At 36.6% G+C, this 27856-nt stretch overlaps 1 protein-coding gene and 1 non-coding gene across 17 annotated transcripts; both read left to right on the top strand.

Annotated features, from left to right (window-relative positions):
* Positions 1-1244: 1244 nt before the first annotated feature.
* On the top strand, positions 1245-1347 carry LOC148548493 (small nucleolar RNA R71). The gene has a single exon (XR_015897826.1). It is a non-coding gene; the product is annotated as a small nucleolar RNA R71 (small nucleolar RNA).
* A 1797-nt stretch (positions 1348-3144) lies between these two features.
* LOC110265948 (uncharacterized) lies at positions 3145-7912 on the top strand. Of its 16 annotated transcripts, XR_015896857.1 has the most exons (9): positions 3145-3528; positions 3993-4242; positions 4560-4765; positions 4925-4970; positions 6084-6286; positions 6448-6638; positions 7142-7207; positions 7342-7413; positions 7486-7617. XR_015896857.1 is itself a non-coding variant. In XM_088497538.1 (8 exons), the coding sequence occupies exons 6-8, from the start codon at positions 6116-6118 to the stop codon at positions 7603-7605; spliced, it is 357 nt and encodes a 118-aa protein (XP_088353664.1). In that variant the 5' UTR covers positions 3157-3528; positions 3993-4242; positions 4560-4765; positions 4925-4970; positions 5816-5888; positions 6084-6115; the 3' UTR covers positions 7606-7912. The 16 variants fall into 16 exon arrangements, 8 of the variants coding, with proteins under 8 accessions (XP_088353661.1, XP_088353662.1, XP_088353666.1 ...); XR_015896856.1 differs by lacking the exon at positions 7342-7413 and having other exon boundaries at positions 7486-7624; XR_015896861.1 differs by lacking the exon at positions 7342-7413 and having other exon boundaries at positions 3154-3528; positions 3975-4242; positions 6551-6638; positions 7486-7912.
* The last annotated feature ends 19944 nt before the right edge of the window (positions 7913-27856 follow it).

Here is a 27856-nt window from a genome sequence, read left to right as displayed (position 1 = left end):
TCTGAATGAGAGTACTACATTCCTTGTTCATCACCACTGTCTGGCCACCCTTCAGGTTGCTCTTCCTAGCTAGTAACTCCTTCATCCACTTGATACAAGTAGGCATCTATTTGAGGGTTTCGAGGAAGGGGATGTTGACAGGAAGGGTCTTAAATACATCCAAGAATCTGGTGTATGTTCTCCCTTTCTCACTGCCCCTAAGTCTTTGTGGGAATGGTGCTTGTGGCACATATGGTTGCAGGGTTTTCTTCTCTTTTGGTTCTCTCCCTTGGGCCGGGTCAGTCCTTTGTTCAATCTCTTCTTGCTTCTCCTCTGAAACTCTTTGATTATGTTCTATAGGATTGCTAATTTCTTCCTTCCAAACCTCCTCACTTGTGAGGTTTATTGCTTTACATTCTTCCCATCTCACATTTTGTGTTCCTCCTCTTGGATTCTTCTCAGTGTCACTTGGGAAGCTATCAGTGGATTTGGGAATTTGTTGAGATAGGTATCCCACTTGTATCTCAAGCTGCTTGATAATTTCTCCTCGACTTTTCATACTCATCCTCACTTCCTCCTTAAATGTTTTGTTATCTTCAGACTCCCTGCAAAGGTTTTCAAGCATAGCTTCGATCTTGGAGAATCTGTCATCAGGTGGTGGGTTAGAAGTGGGGTGTTGAGGCTGATTGGCTTGGGCTTGGTAGTGTGGTTGTGAATAAGTGTTTTGTGTGGTCTGATATGGTCTTTGGTTGGAGAATTGGTGAGTGGAGTTATTGTACTGGTTTGGATTGTGGGGTCTGTGGTTTTGTTTTTGGTTTTGTTGGTTTTCCCACCCAAAGTTTGGGTGGTTCTTCCAACCAGGGTTGTAAATCTTGGAGTAAGGGTCATGCTCTTGTCTTGCCAAATTTCCAATGTAGTTGACTTCTTCTTCCTCTGTGTTTGACTCTTCTGGTGCTGATGATTGGGTGTGAATTGCTGCTACTTAGCTTGCCTCCATCTTCTTTGTGAGATCTGCCAATTGCTTGGCAATTATCTTGTTTTGAGCCAAAATTACATCCATGTTGTTTAGCTCTATGACTCCCCTGTTGTTGCTTCTATCTGAGGCATAAAAATACTCATTGTCAGCCACTGTCTCTATAACATCAATAGCTTCTTCAATGGTCTTCTTCTTGTTAAGAGAACCTCCAGATGAGTGGTCTACAACTTTCTTTGATTCACGATTCAGCCCTTCATAAAAGATATGAAGTTGCTCCCCCTCATTAAACATATCACAGGACATTTCCTTGTCAAATCTTTGAATCTCTCCCAGGCTTCATAAATAGTCTCACCATCCTGCTGTCTGAATGTTTGAACCTCTGCTCTCAGCCTATTGACTCTTTGCGGAGGATAGAACCTTGCCGAGAATTTGTTAACTACATCTTCCCAAGTTGTGAGGCTCTCCTTTGGAAATGATTCTAGCCACTTGGATGCTTTATCCCTTAGAGAGAAGGGGAATAAAAGCAGCCTATAAGTATCAGGATGAACTCCATTTGATTTCACTGTGTCACAGATCCTTAGGAATGTAGTGAGATGCTGATTTGGGTCTTCTTGGGCGCTTCCTCCAAAAGAACAATTGTTTTAAACTAGTGTGATGAGTTATGGCTTCAATTTGAAATTATTGGCATGGATGGTTGGCTTTTGAATGCTGCTACCACAGTTTCCTGGGTTTGGATTAATGTAGGAACCTAGAACTCTCCTCTCTTGTCCAGCAGGGTTGGCTGCACCTCCTCTGACATGATTGTTCACCTCTCCTTCATGATGGTTTTCCATATCATCATCCATGGTTATGTCCAAGTCTTCCTCCTCTTCCTCTGCACCAATAGCCCTTTTTCCTCTTGCTTCCCTCATTAATCTTACCATTCGATGCCGTGATATGTGTGTTAAGTGCTTTCAGGGTTTACACAGCAGGAATGGCTTGGAGGATGGAAATGAAGCATGCAAAAGTGGAAGGAATACAAGAAATTGAAGGAATTGCTGAGCTGTCTAGCCTGACCTCTTCGTACTAAATCGACCATAACTTGAGCTACAGAGATCCAAATGAGGCGGTTCCAATTGCGTTGGAAAGCTAATATCCAGGGCTTCTAAATGATATATAATTTGCTATAGTTGCCATGCTGTTAGGTAACACGCACACGTGGATCACGCATACGCGTGACCTGGCGAAAATTCAATCCACGCGTACGCATGACAGAGCCACGTGCTGGACGTATCAGAAATCGTTGGGGGCGATTTCTGGGCTGTTTTTGACCCAATTTTCGGCCCAGAAAATATAGATTAGAGACTACAGAGTGGGGGAATCAAGGGATTCATGGAGACACTTCTCATTATTCACAAATTAGGTTTTAGATGTAGTTTCTAGAGAGAAAGGCTCTCTCCTTTCACTTGGTTTTTGGATTTCTCTTAGTTTTAGGTTTATTTCTTCTCAATTCTAGGTTCATTGTTCCTTTAATTTAGTTTCTCTTCTACTTTTATTTGTTCTAGTCTTTTAGTTTATCTATTTCTATTGTTGGTTTGTTTATTTTCCCAATTTAGCTTGAAGCATGCCATTGATTAACTTGCTTGAAGCATCTTTTTTTCATAGAACATAGAAAAAGAGCTAGAACAATATACCTTGTGAGATTTGAGCTCTAATAGATGGTTGTACATCTCAAACCATAAAGTTTGTTCTTGGGTGATTATACTCCTTTCACTACAAGAAAAAAAGCCTATGGCCACGCTTTTTTCTTGCCATGCTTCAAAAGCGTGGCCAAAAGTGGTCAATGGCCACGCTTTTATGAGCGTGGCGATTAAATAGAGATTTGACCACTTTTTTCTTGCTACGCTTTAAAAGCGTGGTGAAAGGGGTCAACGGCCACGCTTTAATGAGGGTGGCAATTGATTTGAGATTTGGCCACACTTTTTTTTGCCACACTTAAAAAGCGTAGTCATAGAGAGAAACAGACACGCTTTCAAAATGTGGCGATAGAGTTTTGTTATGGGAACATTTTAAAAGCGTGGCTGTTTTCTGTAAATCTTTTGGCACGCTTCAAAAGCGTGGCCAAAAGGTTCCCAAAAAAAAAAAGCTTTCCTTCGTATATGAAAAAAAAGCTTCCGTTGTTTTAATCTTTTATCACATCCCTAATCCCTAATACTCCTAATAACGAAACCCCTAACCCTAAGTGAGATTCACTCATGCAGCGCCTCCCTCAGTCCCTAACCCCTGTTCTGGAATCTCCATCCTCCTCCATAGCGCCCCCTCCATCGATAGAGTCGTAGACCGTAGCGCGTCCCTACCTCCTCCTCCATCTGCGGCGCCCTTCTCCTGCCCCGCCATCCTTCTCACGCAATCCGCGGCGGTGGCGCGTTTCTCGTCACCAAGCCGCGAGTCCCTACCGCGGCGCTCTTCTCCATCGCAGAGAGTGCCATCGTGCAAGAAGCCCTCGCCGTCACCAAGCACCTCTCCGCGGCCAAGAAGACCGCCGTCACCAAGCACCTCTTTTGTCTCTGTCACGAAACAACCCTCTCCGGACTGTAAGCACTTTATATTCAGTTGGCATTTTGTAATTGTTGTGGTTGAGTTTGTTATCTAAAGACTGTAAGCACTTTACTTTCTGCAGTTCTCTAGTATTCTCTTGGTTGCTATTCTTGATTCTTGATTTTCTTTATGATTTTTTACTGCTTCTATTTTTTCCTGTTCTGTACTTGAATTGATTCTGTTCTTGATTTTTGGTTCTTGATTTTTCACTGCATCTATTTTTCATTGCTCGATTCTGTTCTTGATTTTTGTTCTTGTATTTTGTCTGCATCTATTTTTCACTGTCAGTTTCTGTTCTGTTCTTGATTCTTGATTTTTGTTGATTTTGAATTTGTTCTCTAACTTTTGTGGTTGCGGTTTTTTAATTATTTGATTTTAATTTGTTGTTTGATGTTCTCATTTCAATTTTGGTTTAGTGCTCTCTGTTCTTATTTTATTTTAGTTTATTTTGATCACTCAGGTTTCGTGAGTGAGTGACGGTGTCAAATGGGAGGCTTTTGGCAGGGAAAGTGAACGAGACGGAGACACATGTGGTGGCAGCGCAGGACGGAAGCAGGGACTACACCCCACCATGGCGGAGGTGAAGGCCTTGGAGAAGAAGACCTTGAAGATGACAGAATTGGTAAGATTGGAACAAATTATGGGATTGTACCTTCAGCAGCGAAACCTGCACAACTTAAACATTTACGGAAGGCACCTCACAGTTCAGGGTATGGCAAATATTTTCATTGATTTTTTTACATTATATTAGGGAAGATAATTTTAGTGTTATTTTTTAAAAGTTTTATTAGTTTAAAATTATATGCATCTTTTTTAAACCTTAAAATCATATGTCTATCTGATTGCCTATTATATATTAAATTGCGGTGATATTTTGAAAGGGAACTATTTTACAATAGTTTTGCTTGCATTTTCAATAGATGATGCATAAAATGGCACTTTTTGGGGATTTTTAAATCTGGATACAGTTATGTTATTAGTATGAAGCTAAGTCATTACCTAAATTCTAACCTGCAATTTAAAGTAGGAATAAATTGTGGAAAGAGCTTGGTGATTAAACAAGAAGAAGAAAACAACTCCACGTTCTTTTGCTTGGTGGCGCTGACGTTGTCTCTTTCTCCGTGTCTCTCTCTTTCTTTCTCTCCCTCCATCTTTCTCTCTTTGTTGTACTCTACTGCACTCTCTCTCTCTCTCTCTAACTTCTTCTGAGCCTTTCCAATGGCTTCTACTAAGGTACGTTTTCTTCAATTTCTGTGAATTTTTCAAAATTCTAGCACATTCACACTGTCTTTTCTATAGATATATATGACTCTCAGTTCATGATGAATGGTGCAAAGTTTTAATCTTTTTTTTTGTTTCTTATATGTGGGTTTTGTGTGTTTCTGCTCTCAGGATGATAATCAAGGTTCACTCGGATCAAAGGGGTTTTGAAACGATGGTATGTATTACTATTTTGAGCTGTAAGTAGCTTCTGTTAGAGTTGAAATCTTGTTTAGTTATATGGGCTTGTAATTATCTTTATTGTTCTGATTATTTGAGGAGGAATTTGAGCTACTCGTTTGATTTTTGGACTATGTGAAAATTGTATTAGAAAATTGCGATGTGGGTGACTTTTAATTTAGCATTCACAATGTTAGTGTGTGCATTTTTACTGTTTGTAAAATGTATACTCTTGTGAAAACTGAAATCTTTGTTGTATTATGTAGGATTATGCTTTTTTTTTTACTTAAATCTCTAGATTAGTAATTTAAGATAGGAGCATGATGTCTTAGAAAGTGTGCGGCTTCTCTTTGCTTTACATATCATTTAGAAGAATTGAAGAAACATGGAAAACTAGGTTTTTTGCATTAAGGTTTCTTTTTTTTTTAATTTTTTTTATAACCTAAAGATGGGAAAACATTGGCACTAAAACGGTTTTATAATGTGTTGTTTGATATGCCATTTATTTCTATAGGGATTATGGCTAACACATAGGGAAGTGGGTGGGATCATGGTATTTAAAGATTAGAATTTGATATTTTTGCTTGATTGATATTTGATTTTAACTATTCGGTGCCGCTTCTGTCTTTTATGTTACACCATGATTCTTAAATTTTTTGTTTTGGAAGGAAATCTAAAACACAAACATCTCAATGTATCAACTAGCCTCCAAGTGTCTCTCTTAAAATTTTTTTCTTGTCATATTCAGCTCCACGTAAAGGAGACTGGACCTAAAATTTACTGTTCTGGATTTGCTTTGGTTTGATGATTTGAAGATATTGATGACATCCTTTATGCTTACAGTTCTGGATTGTCAGCTAAAATTACAAGGAACATTATTGGTACCAGATTGTTAATTTTAGAGGTTTTCATTCATGTAAGGAAGTAAAGTTTCTTTTTGACATTTTTTGGAGAATAACATTACTTATTTGGCATACCTTTCATGCTACACATTACTTATTAGTATAGCTGATGAGTTTTTAATCTTTTGAATTTGTCGTTTCATTTTAAGATACAAATGAATACTCTGTTGATTCAAATAAATACCAATTTACCTATGCGATTGAAGTAGGTGCGAGTCTTGCCCTGGCTGATGCTGGAATAATGATGTATGACCTTGTTGCATCAGTTTTTTTGCCCTGGCAAGGTGCTTCATCTAGCCATTCTGGAGTCGGTGCACATTCTAATGCCTCGGTAGCTCCTCTTGAAGTTTGTTCACCCTCAGATGATTCAAGGGAAAAAAATGTTGTTGATGAGTTTTTTCAGCCAGTCAAGGTAAAATACTTTCATGGCTTCCCCCCCCCTTTTTTTAAGTGTCAAGGTCAGGCAATGCATGTGTTGTTTTGGATTAATAAAAGGGGAGCAGGTTTGCATTTGGTAGTTTTTTGTGTTATTGGTAATTCTAATCTCTTTCTTTTTCCCTTCCTAATTTTCAGCCAACTTTGGGGCAGATAGTTAGACAGAAATTAAGTGAAGGAAGAAAGATAATTATATACTCCTTCTGATTTTCTTCTGTGAATTGATCTGTGTTTCACGCAGTTTTTTCTTGCTTTGGTCTTCTAGAAATTAGCGTCTCCTTTGATGGTAAAAGATTTCTATCTGGAGTGAACTGTTAACAATCCAGTTAGTAAGTAAAAATTCATCAATTCAATGCATTATAAATTAAATTGATATAAGAGATTAAGGTGTAAATGAAACCATTAAATTAAGGCTATTTATTGGTTTACTTTTAGGTTTAAGCTCGGTAGATTTTATATGTTGCTTTTCTTTTTTTGGTATATATTGATAGATGGTGCAGATACTTCTATTCTTTTTCTCGTGAAAACTTGAATAAGTTGGTTACATTCATATCTTTGTGCAACATAAGTAGTGAAAAAACGGAATTAAGATGTTTGATGACGTGGGGAACATTTCTTATAAGTTTGAGTTGTTACATGTGGTTTTGATCAATGTTTACTGACTTTTATCACCATCTTGCAATTGCTAGCTGAACTTGCTCAGTTTGTATTTCATCCTGGTGTTGATATTAAGTTGGCACAAACTAAAATTTCTTGCAACTGTAATGCCTCTATTTTGGTTGCTGCGTTTTGCAAAATAATTTACACTTTTAAGCTTGGATTATTTATGCAGAAGAGAGTACTTGTTGCATTAGAAGAAGCTGGGGTATTCACTTTTGGTGGTTTGGTTAAGGACAAGGTATGTGAATATGCACCAGTTGTTACACCATAAAATGTATTCACTTCGCTGCATGTTACTTTAGTGTTCCTTTTAAGAGTTTTTTAATGTCTCTTTATATCTTCTTGATCATTATTGGTACTGGAACAATCAAGAAAAGGGATTAACTTAGGTGTTGAAAAGTAAAATTGTATCAAAGACTCTTGAATGCGCATATCATGAATACGGTAAATATCCACTGCTTGCCAGCTACTTTTTCTTCTGTGCTTAATGATAACCTTTATGATACCTATATGCAGGTTCTCTTCTGTAGCACATGTTATCACCTAATTATTACCTACATGTTATCACCTACTAGTGGAAGCATCATAAGTGACATGGTTAGAGGAGACTCAGCCGCCAGAGAACTTGATGGTTAAGAAAGGGCAGTGCATGGGCCCTACTATAAGAAGATGTTGACGACGGAGATAAATATAACTAGTTTGCAAAGTTTTTGTTTTTTTTTTTTTTTGCAGGACTGTGTGTTTGGTTTCAAATAGAGCTTGTAATGATTTGTACGATCTAAGGGAAGGAAGTTTCATAGGGCTAGAGGGAACAATAAAGGACTTAGGGTTTAAGTTCTATTGTTTCTGTATTTTTTTTCAGTTTTTAGTTTTGGAATTTGAATTTGAGATTTATTGTATTTGAGTATTATTTTTTTAATGTATAAAACAATTATAGTAAAAATCATGTCACTAATTATTGTTTAATTTGTCTTGTAATAAAATTGCATACTATATTTGTAGGTTTGGTAATAAAAAAGGACTGAAAATTTATATTTTGCAGCGATAAAGGTAAAAATAAGAAAAAGGATTTTTTTTAATTTTATAAGGTTATTGCCACGCTTTTAAAGTGTGGCTATATCATTAGCTATTGCCACGCTTTAAAAGCGTGGCTGTATCTTGCTATCGCCACACTTCAAAAGCGTGGCCATATCTCTCTCTATCGCCACGCTTTGAAAGCGTGACCATATCTCTCTCTGTGGCCACGTTTCAAAAGAGTGGCCGTATCTCTCACATACGGCCACGCTTTTAAGCGTGGCAATCTATAAAAAGCGTGGCAAAAAAAGTGTGGCGATAGGTCACCAAAAGCGTGGTGATAGAGCAACCACCACACTTGCAAACGTCACCCTTTCAAAAACGTAGCGATAGCTCAAAAAGCGTGGTAATAGAGTTGTTTTCTTGTAGTATTTTTTACTGTGATCTTATCTTAGATTTGTATGAGGCTATATGTCCTATATTTGTTGTTTGGATGTATTTAGTACGATTGAGGCCATTTTGGATATTGAACTCACTAACCTATATGGCCAACCCTTGCATTCACCACTGTAAACCCTTTTTTGAGCCTTTAAATCCCTTTTTTGTTCTTATTCTAAGCACATTATTCTCCCTAAAGCGAAAAACCATTGATGTCCTTGGATTACTCTTTGATTAGCTTAGGTGGAGTAGTGTGTGTACTCTAATTGTGGGGGAAGATTGTTGGAAAACGTTGGTGATAAGCTTTTTTGGGATTTTCATTGAGGAAATTTGGATAATAGGGTAATACTCGTGCATTCATTGTTCAAGACATATGCATCTTCTCTTGTTGACAAAAACAAGGAATTGTTTATAAAAAAAAATCAATCAAATCAAGTTTTGTGCATAAAAGTATATGAAAAAAAAAGTGAATAAAAGATGCATATGTGTGTGTTTTGGAAAGAAAATACATGAGTAAATGTGAGATAGGAGATAAATGGGTAGTTAGGTTGTTTTGTTATGTGTACATAGGATGATATAGGATTAGGTGGACACTTGAGCTAATCAAAGATCTAATTCACTAAGTCCACTTAACCATATTGATCCTACCTTAACCCTAGCCCCATTACAACCCTCCAAAGACCTCATGATATTTGTTTTTCATGTATCAAATATTAATTGATTGTTAGATGACTCGCAAATCTTCAAAAAGCATGATTAAAGGAGAATTGAGTGATTAAACCCTAAACACTGAGCGAATAGAGAGAATACACATCCGGTGAGGGGTTCGATCGCTCAATTCTATGTTTTTGTCCCTCATATTGTATCTTCTTGCAAGTTGTTTGGTTGCTAGTTTGAAAATTTCAATTCAATTCTTTGGACATTGATCATAGTGCATTAATTCTTTGCCTTGGCCCTAAGGCTTGTTTTGGATTGATTGGAATCTCTTGTTTGTTTTGTGCCAAACTCAATAGGAACCATAGTATAGATAAAGATAGATAGTGTTTTGCATAGTTGCATGCACATAGTTGCATTGAATAATTTGCTTGCCTTTTACCCTTTTCCTTTGATTGTGAGTAGCATGAGGGCATGCTATTGTTTAAGTGTGGGGGAATTGATGAATCCATATATTTTGGTTTGATTTGAGTGGATTTCATCATATAAACCCACATTTATTCACCTAAATAGCATGCTTTTGTGTTTTCTCTCTAGATTGTGCCTAAATGTAAAAACATGCGTTTTTGAGCTTAAATTAGTGATTTTAATCACACTTTTATGCCATTCGATGCCATGACATGTTTGTTGAGTGATTTTAGGTCCTAAAGGTAAGTTTGGCAAGGCAAAAGTGGAAGGAAGCATGTACAAAGGGAGAAAACATGAAGAAAATAAAGGAGAAGCACACAGCCATGTGTGCGTGCACACAACTCCCTGTGCGTACGCACATGTACCAGCACGTGCCTCCATTAAAAAGTCACATGGACTCGCATTTTGGGGCTCTTGTGGCCCATTTTTGAAGGCTTGGATGCTGAAATCAAAGGCTATATGAAGGAGCAACAACACATAACAAAGGGAGCAAACTCAGATTAGGAAAACACATAGTAGGAGTAGGAGTAGAGTAATATAGAAAAATTCTCTCTTAGGGTTTTAATTAGGATTTGTAGAATTTTATAATTCAAGTTTTGCTTTTGGATTTTGCTATTTCATTGTAAGTATTTCTTTAATTCCTCTTTTATTATACTACTTGTTCTACATTTTCTTGCACTTTAATTTCCTTTGTCAATATATCCGTAGTTTTGTAATTTTGAATTTCTAGTTGGTTAATTGATGTTTAATTGTTTTTTATATGTTCATTGAATTGCTTTTGTTCATTTTGATCATTTGGTTGTTCATAGCTTTCATTAATTTACCAATTTTGCCATGTTTTACGTTTATGCCCATTATGTGTTTGATGAAATGCCAATTTTGATTATGAGGTAATTTCCACCCCTTGCTTGGGGAAAATGAGGGTATGGATTACTAGAGCCATAATGTCCAACATTTAGTGATAATTCTTGGGTTGTTAGTTGTTATTGTTTCCACTAACGCTAGCTTTTTACCAATTAATTTGGTAAGTTAGTTAGGATTTGTGGATTAATAACAATTATGCTCACTTGACTTATCCTTCGATGTTAAAGGTTGACTTAGTGAGATTAATCCATCACAATTATCATAGTTGTGGTTATGGCAAGGAAGGGATTCCATAACTCATCCCAAGTCAAGGTTCTATTTATGTTTTAAACCACTTTTTCATCAATTTTGAGTCTTACTTGTTTATAATACATACATAGTTCTTTTGTTCTTTCATTAGTTTATTAATTGCAAATTTTGTCTTGTTCTTTTATTTCTTGATTATTTGTTTCTTTGTTGAGAAAACCCATTGCTTTCTTGCAACCAAAAATTGCCTGCACTCATTGGCATTAGTTCCTAGGGAAGACGACCCGGGAGTCTAAATACTCTCGGTTTATATTTGATTTGAATTGTGACAATATCTTGGATAAAATTTTGATTAAGATCAATTGTTGGATCGGAGCTATACTTACAAAAAAAATATATTTTGTGAAAAATCCAAAACCACCTTTGGTCTTCTCATCACTTGTGAAACTATCCAAGATGCCTTGGCATCAACAAGTAGTGGAAGAGGAGGGAAGAGAAAAAAAATAAAAAAGATGTGATATGAAAAGATATGAGTGGAATTTATGAGATTTGGTATGAAATTGAACCCCTTGGTGGCGCTAAATGCCCAAGTGAGAGTGATCTGCCCCCTTGTGGCGTGAAACACCACTGTTGGCATTAAACGCCGGACGCCCTTTTTTTTTAGCACCCCTGGCGCTAAACACCAGGGCTGGCATTTAGTGTCCCATGGGGGGTGCTAAAACATGAAGGAAATACCCAAAATGGGTGTTAAACACCCAAAATGCTCCCTCTCTAGCGCTAAACGCCCTCCTTGGCATTTAGTGACCCCAGAATGTCTTCTCCAGAGTGCTTTGTTCTTCTGTCTGAATATTTCTGTCCCTATTCTAAGTGCTGTACATGCTCAAAAGCATTAGAAAACCTAGGAAAACTCTAAAGAAGAAAAGAAAAATGGAATAAAATAAAACTAAAATAAAATTGAAATAAAATAAAAATAAACATAAGGATAATTATGGTTGAGTTGCCTCCCAAGAAGCGCTTCTTTACTGTCATTAGCTTGACATTCATATCTGCTATGTCAGCAGATGGGTGGATCTTTGGCGATCAATCTCATCCCCAAGATAATGTTTTTCCCGTTGGCCATTTGTAAAACACTGTCAAATCATAATTAAATAAATAATAAATTAAATATGAGAAAAATGGTTAGAAAAATTTAGAATCATAATTTGGAAATTTAAATATATTGTTTGGACTCAGTGATTTTTTTGAGTCAGAAAACATAGTTTTCTGCGTGAAAACGCACAATGGAATTTGACCGGCAGTACCGGCTATGATATGTCCGGTACTGCTGATAAACCTCGTTTTTAGGGTTTATCATGTATAGAATTTAAGGGTTTTATCAATGATATTCCACACTTATTCAGATAAAACTGCATGATTTTTTGTTCCCTTCCCAACTTTGCTTCATAGATGAAAACATGCTTTTTTGGCATCAAAATTGATATATTGTAATCCTCCTCTATTACCATTCGATGCCTTGATCCGTTTGTTAAGTGGTTTCAGAAGTTACAGGGCAAAAATGGCTGAGAGGAGTTAAGGAAGCATGCATGAATGGAAGGAGCATGGAATAAAGCAAATTTTGGAACTTGGGCAACTGCAGCTGAGAAAAAATAATTTATGACTGAGAGATATTATAAAGTTGGAATTTATGATTTAGAAGGTAAAAAATATTTAAAGCGCGATTTAAAACGCTAATCTTAAAGGATTTGGCCCAAAGATAGGCCAACAAGCTAAACCAAGTAAACCGGGCCTAAGTGGACCCAAGATCCAATATATATATATAGCCTTATTAAGGCCATTCATCAGCCACAACCCCCATTTTTGTGTGATTCACGTTGAAGAGAAGAGAGGGAAGAAGAGAGAAATCCTAACCTTCTTTGAAACTTCAAATTACCATAACTTTCTCTCCGAAGCTCCGATTGACGAGCCGTTTGTAGTCACGCGTCGCTCTCCTCATCCTCTGCATTTCTATGTAAGTATTGCATTCAGAAAATCTAAAATCTCTTCCCAGTTTTCAAAATTTCCCATTGTTATGCATTTTTGGATAGTTAGTGTTGAAATCTTGTGATTTTGGTTGTTTAGGGATACTCTAACATGGATTCTTAGTGGGTTCTATCCTTATTTCGTATGAGCTAAGGTAAGAAATTCTCAAACCCTTGTAGTTTATCAAATTTTATGAATCCTAGATTAATGTATGTATGTGAAATTGGTTATGTTAGTGTTGTTGCGTGTATTTGGAGCACTTGAAACAAGGTGTTAGTAGCTAAAGCTTATTGGTGATGATTGGGAGCCTTGGAAGCTTAAGTTATGATGTATTGTGTAAATCGTTGGTATTAATATGTATAATTGATATGTTGTGAAAATTAATGATTAGATTAAGAATTTTGTTCATATGCATGTTTGGTGTGTTGAAAAATTTGATGAATTGGATAATCATTATTGGTTTGTTGGAATATGCATTGAAATTGTGAATTTAGGCCAGAGGCCTTGAATTTTGGGCTGGAGGCCAGGAAAAGGTAAGGACGGAAATTAATGATTGAATTGTGTGATAATGTATGAGATTGAATGAAGAATTAGTATGGAGTGTATGAGAATTTGATTGATTAATGAAATAGTGAAAAATGAAATTTTTGAAATGTGGAATGGATGTATTTGAGTTGAAATGTATAGATGGAGTAGGTTTGGATTTTGTTGTGTGTGAATATATTACTTGAGTTGGTTTGGGTTCATTTAGTTGGTTAAAAATGATTGAGGTTTGTGAATCATTGAAAAATTGGTAAACGTGTGTTTTTGGTAAAAATAGATTTTTGGCCAACTTTGGTGGGTCGTAACTCATCCCTCGGAGTTGGAAAGCTTTCAAAATTAGACTTTTTATGAGAATTCATTTATTGATCTTTCCAACGGTTCAATAATGGTTGAAAATGGAATTTTGTGAACAAAGTTATGAGGTTTTGAAAATTGGACTGAAAAACTGATTTTTGCAACATATCAGATTTTCTGTTTTCTGATATGGATGCGTATGCGGTCTTTGACATGCATATGCAGGCATTGGCCTCTGCCAAGTGCCTTTGCGTATGCGGACACTGCATACGCGGAATGGTCCAAAATTGGGGTCATGTGTACGCGACACCATGCATGCATACACGACTTACTAAATTTTCACCTTATGCGTACATGGACCTTTACATGCATACGCGGACAACCCAGTTTCAACTTGTGCATACGCACACTATATGTATGCATACGCACACTCCCAAAATTTGGAAAAATGTGATTTTATGGCTTTTAACCATTCTTTTGGTCTCCTAAACCTTTATAAACTTCGATACGAGTCTAAAGTCGGTGGGATTGAGGATGGAAGAGTTAGGGATAAAGCCAAATGAGTTGAATTAATAAAATTGAGAGAAATGAACAAGATGTTTAGTGAGCAATGATGATGATTATGAGATTGTTAATGAGAATGATTATGATTATGAGATTTTTAATGAGAATGATGATGATTATGAGATTGATAATGAGAATGATGATGAGAATGATAATGATTATGAGATTGATATTGAATATGATCCTAATTATGATACACCTGCCTCGGTAGATGTAATGGCATTGATCCACTTGCTCTGGGATTGGTTTGAGTCTCCCGAGATAGATGCAGTGGTTAGCCCCTACTTGCTCCCAGTTGAGAATGATTTGAGATTTGAGAAATTATCTATGTTTCGAATTTTCTTGGGTAGATGCAGTGGGTCGACTCCACTTGCTCCAGGTTGAGATCCGAGATTCTGTTGTAAGTGTGACCAGACACTTATACCTTTTCGGATGAGCTCTTCCCCATGGATATATATATATATATATATATATATATATATATATATATATATATATATATATATATATATATATATATATATATATATACTGAATGATTATGATTTTGAGCTTGGGGATGCGCGCTCGCAGGGACTGTCCAATGGTTAGCTACCAAGACATGTCGAGTTGGCTATATAACCGACAGGTGATATCATCAGCCATAGGGCAGACATACATCATTTTCATATGTTTGATTTGTTTGGGTTTGATTATTTGTATTTGGTTTGCCTAATTGAATATGCCATACTATGTGATTATGTGCTATTTGCCTTACTTGAATCTACTTGTGTATTACTTGTCTGCATTGCTTGTGTTTTTACAATTGAGAGGTCCCTCATGCTGGTGTCGGTTGACGCTGAGGGCTGTCCTTGTTGAAATGAAATGATGAAATGATTGATTAACAATAATGAATATTGAATGAGATGATTTGAGTTCCCTGGGTAGACACAGTGAAATAATTTCACTTGCTCCAGGTGAAGATATGAGGCAATGATACAGAATTACTGAGATAAAATAGCTGATGATGGTTCTGCTTATGATTCTGGTTCTGTTATGTTAGAGAGTTGGAAAGTTGGGAAAGACGAGAAAGATGAATTAGATTTAGTATTCCCTTATGATAGTTGCCTATTTATGGATTAGTGAGAACCTAGGATGAATATTTAATGAAAGAAAGCCTAGGATGCTTAGTGAGTTTCTATTATAGTGCATTGTATTTATTTGGCACTTTTACCGTACAGAGAACCCATGGGTTGGGGGTTCTCATTCCATATTGATGACATGTCATCATGTCATGTTTTTCTATGCTTTTTCATACAAGAAATTGATGATTAGTGCTTAAATATTAAATGCTTTTGTACTTAAATAGTATATTTCTTTGATCTTTTGATTTTATAAACTTTGTAGGATATAAGAAGAAAAAGAAGCAAAAAAGCAAAAAATAAGCTAAAAAGGAGAAAAGGGAAATTCTGGGGCACATTTTGGAGTTTAGGCACACTTTGGAGCCTTAGGCCACGCTTTTAAAAGCATGGCCCATGAGTAAATCAAGGAAGCGTGCTCTATTTGACAATCAGCGTTCATTTGCACAAGAACGCTACGTTCACTAAGCCAGCGTTTTCGGGCAAGTTAAAATTTGGAGGCAAAGTTTTGCAAACGACGCGCACGCGTGATTGAGGTGCATGCGTCGATGGTGCACCCAGGAGAAAGCACGTGCACGCGTCACTAGCGCTGAAGCATGGAATTGAAATTTTGCTACCCACGCACACGTGTACATGACGTGGACGCATGGGCAGCGCTCATTAAGCAAACGTAGCGCTCATTAAGAGAATGCTGTAAAAGGACGTGTACGCATGGGTGACGCGTACGCGTTGATGGGCTTAAATGCAAAAGCACGCGCAAGCGTGAGGGACGCGTACGCGTGGGTGCCCGAACGCTCCATTCTCTAAATGAACGCTACGCTCACCTGGAAGCTGCAACTCTGGCTCAATTAATTCCAATTCAATCCCATTGAAGCCCCAAAGCAAGCAGAGTCCAATTGACATCACTCAAAGGCACAAGGATCATCTAGAATAGGAATTTTGCATTTAATTGTAATTTGTTTTCAATCTAAATTTCATTTAGTAGTTTAGGAAGCCTATATAAAGGCATCAGTTTCATTTTAGAAGAGAGGACACACAGTAGGAGTAGGAGTAGAATAGGAGGCTCAGGCTGGAGGATTAGAGACTCCAGATCTCTCTTGGAGGATTAGAGACTCCAGAGAGCTTAGCATAGTTAATACACTTTTATTTTTTTGCACTATTACATTTCAGTATTCAATTTGGCTTCTGAAATTTTAGTTTCTGATAATTCTCTTCTGCAAATTTACTTTTTGCAACTTTACATTTGAATTTGCTGTGATCTGAATTTACTTTTCATGCAATTTTAATCTTCTGCAATTGTTTTGAGTTCTAATTTACTGTTTTCTTTAATTTTCCTACACCCAATTCCCTTTACATTTGATGCAATTTACATTTCTTACTCTTTAAGCTTCTACTGATTTACATTCTGCAATTTATAATTCTTGCAATTCACTCTCTGTTAGTTTAATTTCATTCAATTCATCACGGTTAGCTTGACTAAACTAATCACCTCACTAAAGTTGCTTGATCCATCAATCCCTGTGGGATCGACCTCACTCTTGTGAGTTATTACTATTTGATGCGACACGGTACACTTGCCGGTGAGTTTGTGTGGAATCGATTTTCCCTCATCAAGTTTTTGGCGCCGTTGCCGGGGATTGATATAGATCGACAATGATTAAGTGGGTGAGAAGTCTAGATTAAGCATTTTCTTTATTTTTGTCCTTTAAATTTTCTGTTTTAAACTGATACCATGGTGTTTGAGTTATTGCCTCACTAAGAAATTCTTCTCTGTGACATGAATTTCAATTTTCATTGGTGATGTGTTTTACAAAATTCAAATGGAGTTCAACTCATCTTGTGATCAAACAAATTTTATGGGTATTACCCACCATCACCAAGAAATCACAGATTCTAATGGTGGCTGGAAATATCACCAAGAAATCACAGATTCTGAGCACTCCAATTAATAGAGATATGCTTCAGAGCCACAAGACGAGCAAGATAAATTCATGGGATATTACCCAACACCACAAAATGATTCATATGGTGGCTGGGAGTATCACCAAGAATTAACAGATTCTGAGTAACCCAATCAATGGGGATATGCTTCAGAAAATGATCAAGACAATTTCATGAGATATTGCCCACCACCTCAAGATGATTTAGGTCATTATCCTCATGGTGACTGGAAATATCAACAAAGAATAAGGGAGTATGAACAATCAAGTGAAATGAACTATTTCCCAGAGCCACAAAGTGACTCATATTGTTATGACACTAACATAAACTATGGCTGGGAAGGGAATTGTAATGATTCACATTCTAATCATTCAAAGACATTATCACTTGACTATGCTGTCAATAGATACATGGAAGATTGCTCCTCTATGCCACAAAATAATCCACACTGTGATGAATTCAACAATCACTCAAGTTGTGGGTGGGAGGATCAAAATCAAACAGCATTCAATAGTTCATACTCCACTCATCAAGAGACATCATCACTGGAGTGTACTTTCAATAAATTCATGCAAAATTGTCCCCCAAGGCCAAAAGATGATCCACACTGTGATGAATTCAAAAATTCTTCAAGTTGTGCTTGGGAGGATCAAAATCAGAGAGCACTCAATGTGTCATACTCCATTAATCAAGAGCCATCATCACTTAAGCAAACTTTCAATTCATTCATGCAAAATTGCCCAACCTCACCTCACAGTTCCTCATTTGAAAATTCTTCATCATTTGACTATACCTCAGCACAAGAATCTTTCCATACTTCTCAAAATAACTTCACCTCAATGTCCACATATCAAGAAACTCATTCTCAGCCTTCATCCCTTGAGCTAACATTTGAACAATACCTACAAACATCCATAGACTCTTGGAAAGAACAAGAAACCCTATGCAATAAGATGGATGGATATTTAGAGCAAGCAAGGAAAAATAAAGAACTGCTAAGCAAGGAAGATGAAAACCAATTGGTGGATGTGAAGGAGAAAATAGAAGAACAAGATGAAGAGGCCCCTGTGTCAAATGAAACCTCAATGGAGGATGAGGTGGTGGAGTTATTTGAACCTGAGACTACATATCTACAGAAGCCACTTGAGATGACAAAAGAACATGAAAACTCACAACCCTCACAAACTTCCCTGAACCAAAGATCCTCAGCACTTGAATCCGTGATTGAAAGATATGAAGAGGAGAAGAAGAAATCTTGGGAAGATCAACAAACCTCCTCCATAAAAGTGCTATTAAATCAGATGTTGAGTGAAAAGGAGGAAGTGGAGGAACAAGAAAGTAAGGAAGACAATCAAGGAAGTCGAAACTCAAGTGAAGTAGAGAATTACATAGATGAAGGGCTCATTAAACCACCAATGCAAAAAGCTCTTGATGAAGAGAAAACTCCAATAATCACACAGCAACCATGTATTGAAATCCAAGAAGTGAAGGCAACTAACAAGAGCACCGAAAAGGGGATTGTGACCAAGATACCAAGGACAATATTCAAGAAAGGGTCAACTGCAAACAATCCTACCCCTGATCCAGCAAGCAAGCTCAATCAAGCCATTAACAAAAGGAAGCTTGTTGAGGAGAGACCAAGACAGGGGACAATAGCTGAATCTTCTCCCCCCTTGAGGTCATTCCTCTTAACAAACTGGAAGAAGAGGAAGAAAGTGAAGAACAACATGTCAAGCTGATGACACTAAAAGAGCACTTGTTGGGAGGCAACCCAACCTTAGGTAACATTTCATTCCTCTGGTTTGTTCATTTTCTTTCCTTGCTTTGTTTATTTTCAATAAATTGGCATATGATTACATTCTAAGTTTGGTGTTTCCATGCAACAATTTGTTTTCAATCCCCCTGGATGATTGCATCAATTCTAATTAAAAGTGTCACACTAAGATTCTAAGTTTGGTGTGCCACTTATTTTTCTATGCAAGTTATTCAGCGACACCACTTGTCTGCATAATCATAATGCCACTGCAAAGTTATCTTTCTTTTGGTTTAACAATTTTATTATTATCTTTGTTCTAGTCATTTCTTTGTTTTTAATGCTTTCTTTTATTTTTGCTCCTTAACTATTTTTGTTAATACCTCACCAAGAATTCCTCATTCATGACAGATCCTTCGCTTGGTGATTGTATTTAACATATAACAGTTTTATTTGCTTAGTTTTAGTTCAAATAAATTGACATATGATTGCATTCTAAGTTTGGTGTTGCTATGCAAAAAAATTTGCTTCCAATCTTTACTGGATACCTACATCAATTCCAAGTGGAAGTGTCACACTAAGTTTGGTGTGCCACTTATCTTTTATGCAATATATCATGCACACCCTCTTATTTCTGCAATCACAATGTCTCTGTTTCTCTGTGCCTTCATTGTTATTATTCATTTTGCTTGCTTAAACACATGTACTACTAACATTTTATTGTGTAAGATACTCATGGTCTATTCTAGACCCCATCACCATTGTTTTAATTGTTGCTTGAGGATGAGCAAGCATTCTGAGTTTGGTATGGGAAGGGGGAAGAATAGGAGGAAAAGGACAACAGTAGAGAAGATGAATTACAAGGTGGTAAAGTTCCTTTTCCTCTTATCTGTTTCTAGCACTTTAAATTGCATGATTGTCTTCTATCTTCTCTGTATGCATGTGTGTTGTGAATAAGCATAGCTTGATTGCTAAATTGTAACATGTTGCTGTACCATTATGACTACCATCTTGAATTCTGTGAGTTCAAAAGCAATAAAGTATCATGATCATAAACAAATAAGGAATTAAAGAAGAACTTAGCATGTGCATACAAGTATTGGAAGGCTAGTATGATTAATTGATTGCTCAATTGCATTAGATTTTATTTAATTGAAGTTTTCATCTAGCACATTTTATGAAATTTTTGAAATCATGAAAACCTTGAAAAAGCAATTGCAAATTAAGGCAAGAAAAGCAAAAGGGAAAGAATGAGAAAGCTGAAGGCTCTGAGTACCAATAACAATTCAATTGTTAAGTACTTGTGGTATTTATGTATCAGGCAAAAAGCTTGAAAACAAAACACTTAGAGTCAAGGTTAGGCTCAAGTGCAAAAGTACTCCCTCAAAGCTCAAGGTTCTGAGCATCAATGATTAGAGAGTCAAGAAAAGAAACAAATGAGCTTAATGAATCCTCTAATTAAATGCTTGTGGTGCTTAAGTATCAAGTGGTAATACTTGAAAACAAAGTATTTAGAATCGTAGCTTTGTTATCAACCCATGGGGCAAAGCACACAAAAGGAGAAGCTAAAAAGAAAATCAAAAGCTTGTTTCAAGGAAGAAATATAAGGAAAAGATTTCATAAAATGAGCTAGATAGAAGCGTCAATCATTTACATTTCTTTTTGTGATTGTGGCGTGCATAGAATACTAGCCAAACATGAACATTGAGTTGCTATTCTTCTTACCTTGGATTGTCAATTTTTATTGCATGATTCTTTTGTTGCTTGGGGACAAGCAAGGTTTAAGTTTGGTGTTGTGATGACATGTCATCATGTCATGTTTTTCTATACTTTTTCATACAAGAAATTGATGATTAGCGCTTAAATATTGAATGCTTTTGTACTTAAATAGTATATTTCTTTGATCTTTTGATTTTATAAACTTTGTAGGAAATAAGAAGAAAAAGAAGCAAAAAAGCACAAAATAAACTAAAAAGGAGAAAAGAGAAATTCTGGGCATATTTTGGAGTTTAGGCACACTTTGGAGCCTTAGGCCATGCTTTTAAAAGCATGGCCCATGACTAAATCAAGGAAGCGTGCTCTGTTTAACAATCAGCGTTCATTTGCACAAAGAACGCTACGCTAACTAAGCCAGCGTTTTCGGGCAAGTTAAAATTTGGAGGCAAAGTTTTGCAAACGACGCGCACGCGTGCTTGACACGCACGCGTCGATGGTGCACCCAGGACAAAGCACGTGCACGCGTCGCTGGCGCTGAAGCATGGAATTGAGATTTTGATACCCACGCGCACACGTACATGATGCGCACGCTTGGGGCAGCGCTCATTAAGCAAACGCAGTGCTCATTTAGAGAACGCTGCAAATGATGCGTACACGTGGGTGACGCGTACGCGTCGATGGGCTAAAATGCAAAAGCACGCGCAAGCGTGAGGGACGCGTACGCGTGGGTGCCCGAATGTTCCGTTCTCTAAATGAACGCTACGCTCTCCTGGAAGCTGCAACTCTGGCTCAATTAATTCCAATTCAAGCCCATTGAAGCCCCAAAGCAAGCAGAGTCCAATTGACATCACTCAAAGGCACAAGGATCATCTAGAATAGAAAATTTGCATTTAATTGTAATTTGTTTTCAATCTGAATTTCATTTATTAGTTTAGGAAGCCTATATAAAGGCATCAGTTTCATTTGAGAAGAGAGGACGCACAGTAGGAGTAGGAGTAGAATAGGAGGCTTAGGCTGAAGGATTAGAGACTCCAGATCTCTCTTGGAGGATTAGAGACTCCAGAGAGCTTAGCATAGTTGATACACTCTTTGTTTTTTTGCACTATTACATTTCAGTATTCAATTTGTCTTATGAAATTTTAGTTTCTGATAATTCTCTTATGCAAATTTAGTTTCTGCAACTTTACATTTGAATTTGCTGTGATCTGAATTTACTTTTCATGCAATTTTAATCTTCTGCAATTGCTTTGAGTTCTGATTTATTGCTTCCTTTAATTTCTCTGCACCCAATTCCCTTTATATTTGATGCAATTTACATTTCTTGCTCTTTAAGCTTCTGCTGATTTACATTTTGCAATTTATAATTCTTGCAATTCACTCTCTATTAGTTTAATTTCATTCAATTCACCACTGTTAGCTTGATTAAACTAATCACCTCACTAAAGTTACTTGATCCATCAATTCCTGTGGGATCGACCTCACTCTTGTGAGTTATTACTACTTGATGCGACCCGGTACACTTGCCGGTGAGTTTGTGTGGAATCGATTTTCCCTCATCACATATATATCTCTTGTTTTTCATATACAGGTCCTGGAGCTAAGCAGTGAGCTGTAGTTCATCTGAAAAATGGCGAAGATCATTGGACTCTTGTTTTACTTTTGCTTAGAATCTCTCTGTATTTATCTTGAAAAACTTACTTATATGTACTTATCATTTGGAAAACTTGCCTGTAGAGGCTTTGATGTATATTTTGGGAGAGATAGGAAATACTGTTGTCAAACTGATTTTATTTCGGTACCTTAGTTGGCCTAAACTTCGTAGGTCACAACTTATGGCTATTATACTATTGTTCAATTTTTGCATACGCATGCCTCAAAGTCACGTTCTCTCATACGCATGCCAGTGCTCGCGTATGTGAGAGCACTTGGCAGTGGCCAATGCTCGCGTTGCGTGCATAGGTCTACATACGCATGCCTTAACAAACTTAGAAAATTTTAAAAGCTGAAGAATTTTAGATTTTTGCTCCGAACTTCAAACGCGCATAACTTTTTCGTTTTAAAACATTTCTATCCAATATTTGAACGTCTTAAAACTCTGGGACGCAACTTTCATTTAAATCAATTTTCATCCAAAATGGGGGTCCAAAGGCCAGGTTATGCCTCACCAAAGTTCATCAAAAACAAGGTTTTACAAAATTTAATGAAGTTTCTAGTTTTCCAAAACTTCGAACCAAAACCACAACACACTTTAACCCATACCAAAACTTACCATTTTATTCCAAATCACCACTCTTACCACCCTTTCCACTTATAAATCATTATCATCAAAATTATCAACCCCAAACATCAAATTCATCACACTTGCACCATTCTCAACCATCAATTCATCAATCTTCAATTTTTCACTACAAAATCTTCATAATTATCATTATTTAACCTCAACATCAATAATCAACATCATGCATCAACAATCAACATCATAATTTATCAACCATCACAATCATCAATAATCATCATAAATCATCAATAATTCAAATTTATCCTAAGTTCCATTAGCCTATGTTTCACGAAACATTACATATTACATAGAGAAAATCGAAACCATGCTTTGACCGATTCCCAATATGCTCAAATTCACTAAATTACTCCAAACAAGCCTGCACGAAGCTTCAACCACCAAAACTCAAATCCAATGGCCACAATCAACTCCATAAATCACCACATTCAAGCTATACATTATATATTTTACCACAATCAATACTAGAGTTCAAAACTACACTAAATCACAAGCGTTTAAGGCAATCTTACCTTACCCACAGCAAATTGGGGTAAAACCCAATAATTTCTCACTATTGATTGGCACGTAAACAACCAAAATCATAAAAACCTACACAATACTATACCTAAATTTTCAAAACTATTAGGACTGAAGAATGGAGTGTGAAATTCAAATTCTTACCAGCAAGCCTTTGTTATAATTGACAGGCTCGGCGAGAGGTTCGCGTAGCCACAAACGAGACGTAAATCAGAATAAGAATGTGAATATTGTTTTCTTCCCCCCTTTAAGCGTCAATCTCATCTGCATGTGTTTATGTTTGGGGTTGGCAAATGAGCTGAATGGCCTTTAATGAGTGTAAATATATTTGGCTTGGGCCCAACTTGGCCCCGGTCCAACCCGTTAGCATTTTTGGCCCATTTGGCCCAACATTGGGTCAAACCTTTAGAATTAGCGTCCGGTTTTTAACTTTAATTTTTTTCTAATTATTTCTATAGTTTTTATTACTCTCATGCAGTACCAGACAGACTTAAGCCGGTACTGTCGACTAATTTACCGGTACGCATTTTTACGTAATTTTCCCCCGAAAATTACATTTTTCCACTCGAAAAAATTCACTGAATCTAAATCTCACCTTCAAATTTTTAAATTAACACTTATAAATTTTTTATCCTATTCCAAGCAATTTAATTCATTCTTTTACGTTAATTAATCTGTTAACTTAGTTAGTTCATTTTGTTAGTTAGATTATGCATGTTTTAGTTAATTTAGGTGGTTAGATAGGTTTGAACATAGTATGTAGTGGTTTCTAGGCCTACTTAATTATTTTGCTACTGAATGTGTTTGGTTTAGATTACTCAGTGATTTGTAAAATGATGATGACTTTCTTGTTTTTTGGATTGAATTGTGAACTACTACTCACTCAAGTATGTTTAATTGTTTAATTCCTATGAGTTGATAACCATATTGTGTTTGTTTGGTTGCTGGATTATATGGAAACATGTAGATTGAGTGAATTTGGGAAACATGCTAGTTTATTGTTGAATTACTATCGAAAATTATTTGGTTTGGTTTAACTGTTCATTCTTATTGCAATTGAGTAATTGAGTTTAGCATTATGCCACTTTTGCTTCGAAATGTCGCTAAGCTCAATTAGTCAATCCTCCGTCTATTTGCTGCACTATTTTATTGTTGAAGGTTGATATTCCTGTTATTCTGTTTCATTCAGCTCCATCTTTTGATTTGGTGCAACAAGGCTCTATTTGATGAATTTCTGTGTCAATAGAATCTTGCTTGCCAAACAGTTTTGAAAACTGCCTCAAAGAAGTTTCCTTGCATGTTTTGGTCATACCTTTAAATTCTTTGCTTGTTTTCAAATATGATTTACTCATATACGTTGAATAGCTTAAATTGATTTTCAAATTGACTAAAAATTGAATTCTTTTGTGATTAGAGCCTCTTTTGAAAAAATTCACAAGATTGATAATTTTAAACTATGTAACTAGTTTCATCCTTTTTCATTATGCTTAACTGATTTTAGTTACATAGAGCATGAAATGTTTGTTTCTTATTTCAATCTTGTGACTTTAATGCTTAATTGCACTTTGGTGTTTGAAATTACCTTAATTGCCTTATTAATCAATGCTTTAGCTTTTTCAACACCAATTGTATAAGCTTATGCCAAGTGATCTGAGACTACTATTCATTTGATTATGTGCTCTACACATACCTTTGCATTACTCACTTTGGCATATTACATTGTTGTGAAGATTGAATGTGAACTTACTTGTTTGGAACTTTTAAAACTTCTCAGAATTAAAGATCATTCTTACTATTGGTGGACGAAATTGTGATTTACACTTTTCACAACTCTGTACAACTAACCAGCAAGTGCACTGAGTCGTTGAAGTAATAAACTTATGTGAGTAAGGGTCGATCCTATGGAGATTGTTGGCTTGAAGCAAGCTATGGTCATCTTGTGAATCTCAGTCAGGCGGATTCAAATGGTTATGAGGTTTTGATAATTAAAAGATAAATAAAACATAAAATAAGATAGAGATACTTATGTAAATCATTGGTAAAAATTTCAAATAAGCGTTTGGAGATGCTTTGTTGCTTCTCAACCTCTATTTTCCTATTGCCTTCTTCCAACCATGCGTGCTCCCTTCCATGGCAAGCTGTATAATCCTCTCGGATGAAAAATACCAGGTACGGTCTCTGCACGGCTAATCAACTGTTGGATTTCTCGTCTCGGATAAAAAATACCAGGTACAGCTACCGCACAGCTAATCATCTTGTGGTTCTCACTAGCGTCGGAATACGATCTCTCTATCCTTTTGCACACTGTCACTGCGGCCAACATTCGCAAGTTTGAAGCTCGTCACAGTCATCCCTTCCCAAATCCTACTCGGAATACCACAGACAAGGTTTAGACTTTCCGGATCTCAGGAATGGCTGCCAATTGGTTCTAGCCTATACCACGAAGATACTAATCTCACGGACTCGGTCCGTGTATTAGATACCCAAGAGATACGCATTCAAGCTGTTGCCCAATAACTACGTTGAGCTCAGATAGAACGGAAGTGGTTGTTAGGCACGCGTTCATAGAATTGAGAATAATGATGAGTGTCACGGATCATATCATTCTCCAGATTGAAGTACGAGTGAGTATCTTAGAATAGAATCAAGCATGATTGAATAGAAAACAGTAGTAATTGCATTAATTCATGAAGAACAGCAGAGCTCCACACCTTAATCTATGGGGTGTAGAAACTCCACCGCAGAAAATACATAAGTGAAAAAGGTCTAGGCATGGCCGTGAGGCCAGCCTCCCAAATGTAACATAAAAGTGAAAAAAGCTCTGAATACAATAGTAAAAAGTGCTATTTATACTAAACTAGTTACTAGGGATTACAGAAAATAAGTAACTAAGTGCAGATAGTGCAGAAATCCACTTTTGGGACCCACTTGGTGTGTGCTTGGGCTGAGCATTGAAGCTTTCATGTGCATAGGCCATTCTTGGAGTTAAACGCCAGGTTGGATGCCAGTTTGGGCGTTTAACTCCAGTTTTGGTGCCAGTTCTGGCGTTTTACGCCAAAAAGTTTTTGGCTGGTTTTAGCGCCAGTTTGGGCCATCAAATCTTGGGCAAAGTATGGACTATTATATATTCCTGGAAAGCCGAAGATGTATACTTTCCAACGCAATTGAGAGCGCACCAATTGGGCTTCTGTAGCTCTAGAAAATCCACTTCGAGTGCAGGAGGGTCAGAATCCAACAGCATCTGCAGTCCTTTTTCAGCCTCTGAATCAGATTTTTGCTCAGGTCCCTCAATTTCAGCCAGAAAATACCTGAAATCACAGAAAAATACACAAACTCATAGTAAAATATATTAAAAACTATGTAAAAACAATGCCAAAAAGGGTATAAATTATCTGCTCATCACAACACCAAACTTAAATTGTTGCTTGTCCCCAAGCAACTAAAAACAAAATAGGATAAAAAGAAGAGAATATACAATAAATTCCAAAATATCAATGAAGCTTAGTTCCAATTAGATGAGCGGGGCTAGTAGCCTCTTTGCTTCTGAACAGTTTTGGCATCTCACTTTATCCTTTGAAGTTCAGAATGATTGGCATCCATATGAACTTAGAATTCAGATAGTGTTATTGATTCTCTTAGTTTAGTATGTTGATTCTTGAAAATAGGTACTTTATGAGTCTTGGCCGTGACTCTAAGCATTTTGTTTTCCAGTATTACCACCGAATACATAAATGGCACAGACACATAACTGGGTGAACCTTTTGATGTGTGGAAAATGATCCAACACAAAACTCACCGGCAAGTGGACCGGGTCGCATCAAGTAATAATAACTCACGTGAGTGAGGTCGATCCCACAGGGATTGAAGGATTGAGCAATTTTAGTTTAGTGGTTGATTTAGTCAAGCAAACAAGATTTGATTTGAGTGATTTGTAATTGACAGAAGCTAAATTGCATGAATTGTAAAGGGAGAGGAAAGAATTACAGTAAATTAAAGAGCTAAATAAATACAAATGCTGAATCTTAAAGAACAAGTAAAGTAAATGATTGAAACTTAGAGTGCAAGAAAAGTAAATTACAGAAACTTAGAGTGCAAGAAATATAAATTGCTTGAATATTAAAGAGCTTAAGGAGCTGGGATTACAAAATTTAAACAATCACAAGTAAGTTGCAACAAGCAGAAGAGTAGAAGGTGAATTGAATTGAAGTAGATCTCAAACAGAAAAGTAAATTAGCTTGAAGAAGCATTCAGCAGATGAACTAAAATGAAAATGCAGATCTCAGGAATCAAGAGACTAGAAATCCAAGTCTAGATCTCACTGCCTTCCTTGATCTAACTCAAAGAACAATTGCAAACAAATTAAAGATCAAAACCGTAGAGAAACTTGAATCCAGATCACCAAATCTTGAATTATGTAGAGAAAGGAACAAAGAGATCTCA

The sequence above is a fragment of the Arachis ipaensis genome, chromosome B8 (genome assembly GCF_059453495.1).
Source record: "Arachis ipaensis isolate K30076 ecotype BB chromosome B8, ASM5945349v1, whole genome shotgun sequence".
Taxonomy (NCBI): Eukaryota; Viridiplantae; Streptophyta; class Magnoliopsida; order Fabales; family Fabaceae; genus Arachis; species Arachis ipaensis.
This window is presented reverse-complemented; position numbering and strand designations above follow the sequence as displayed.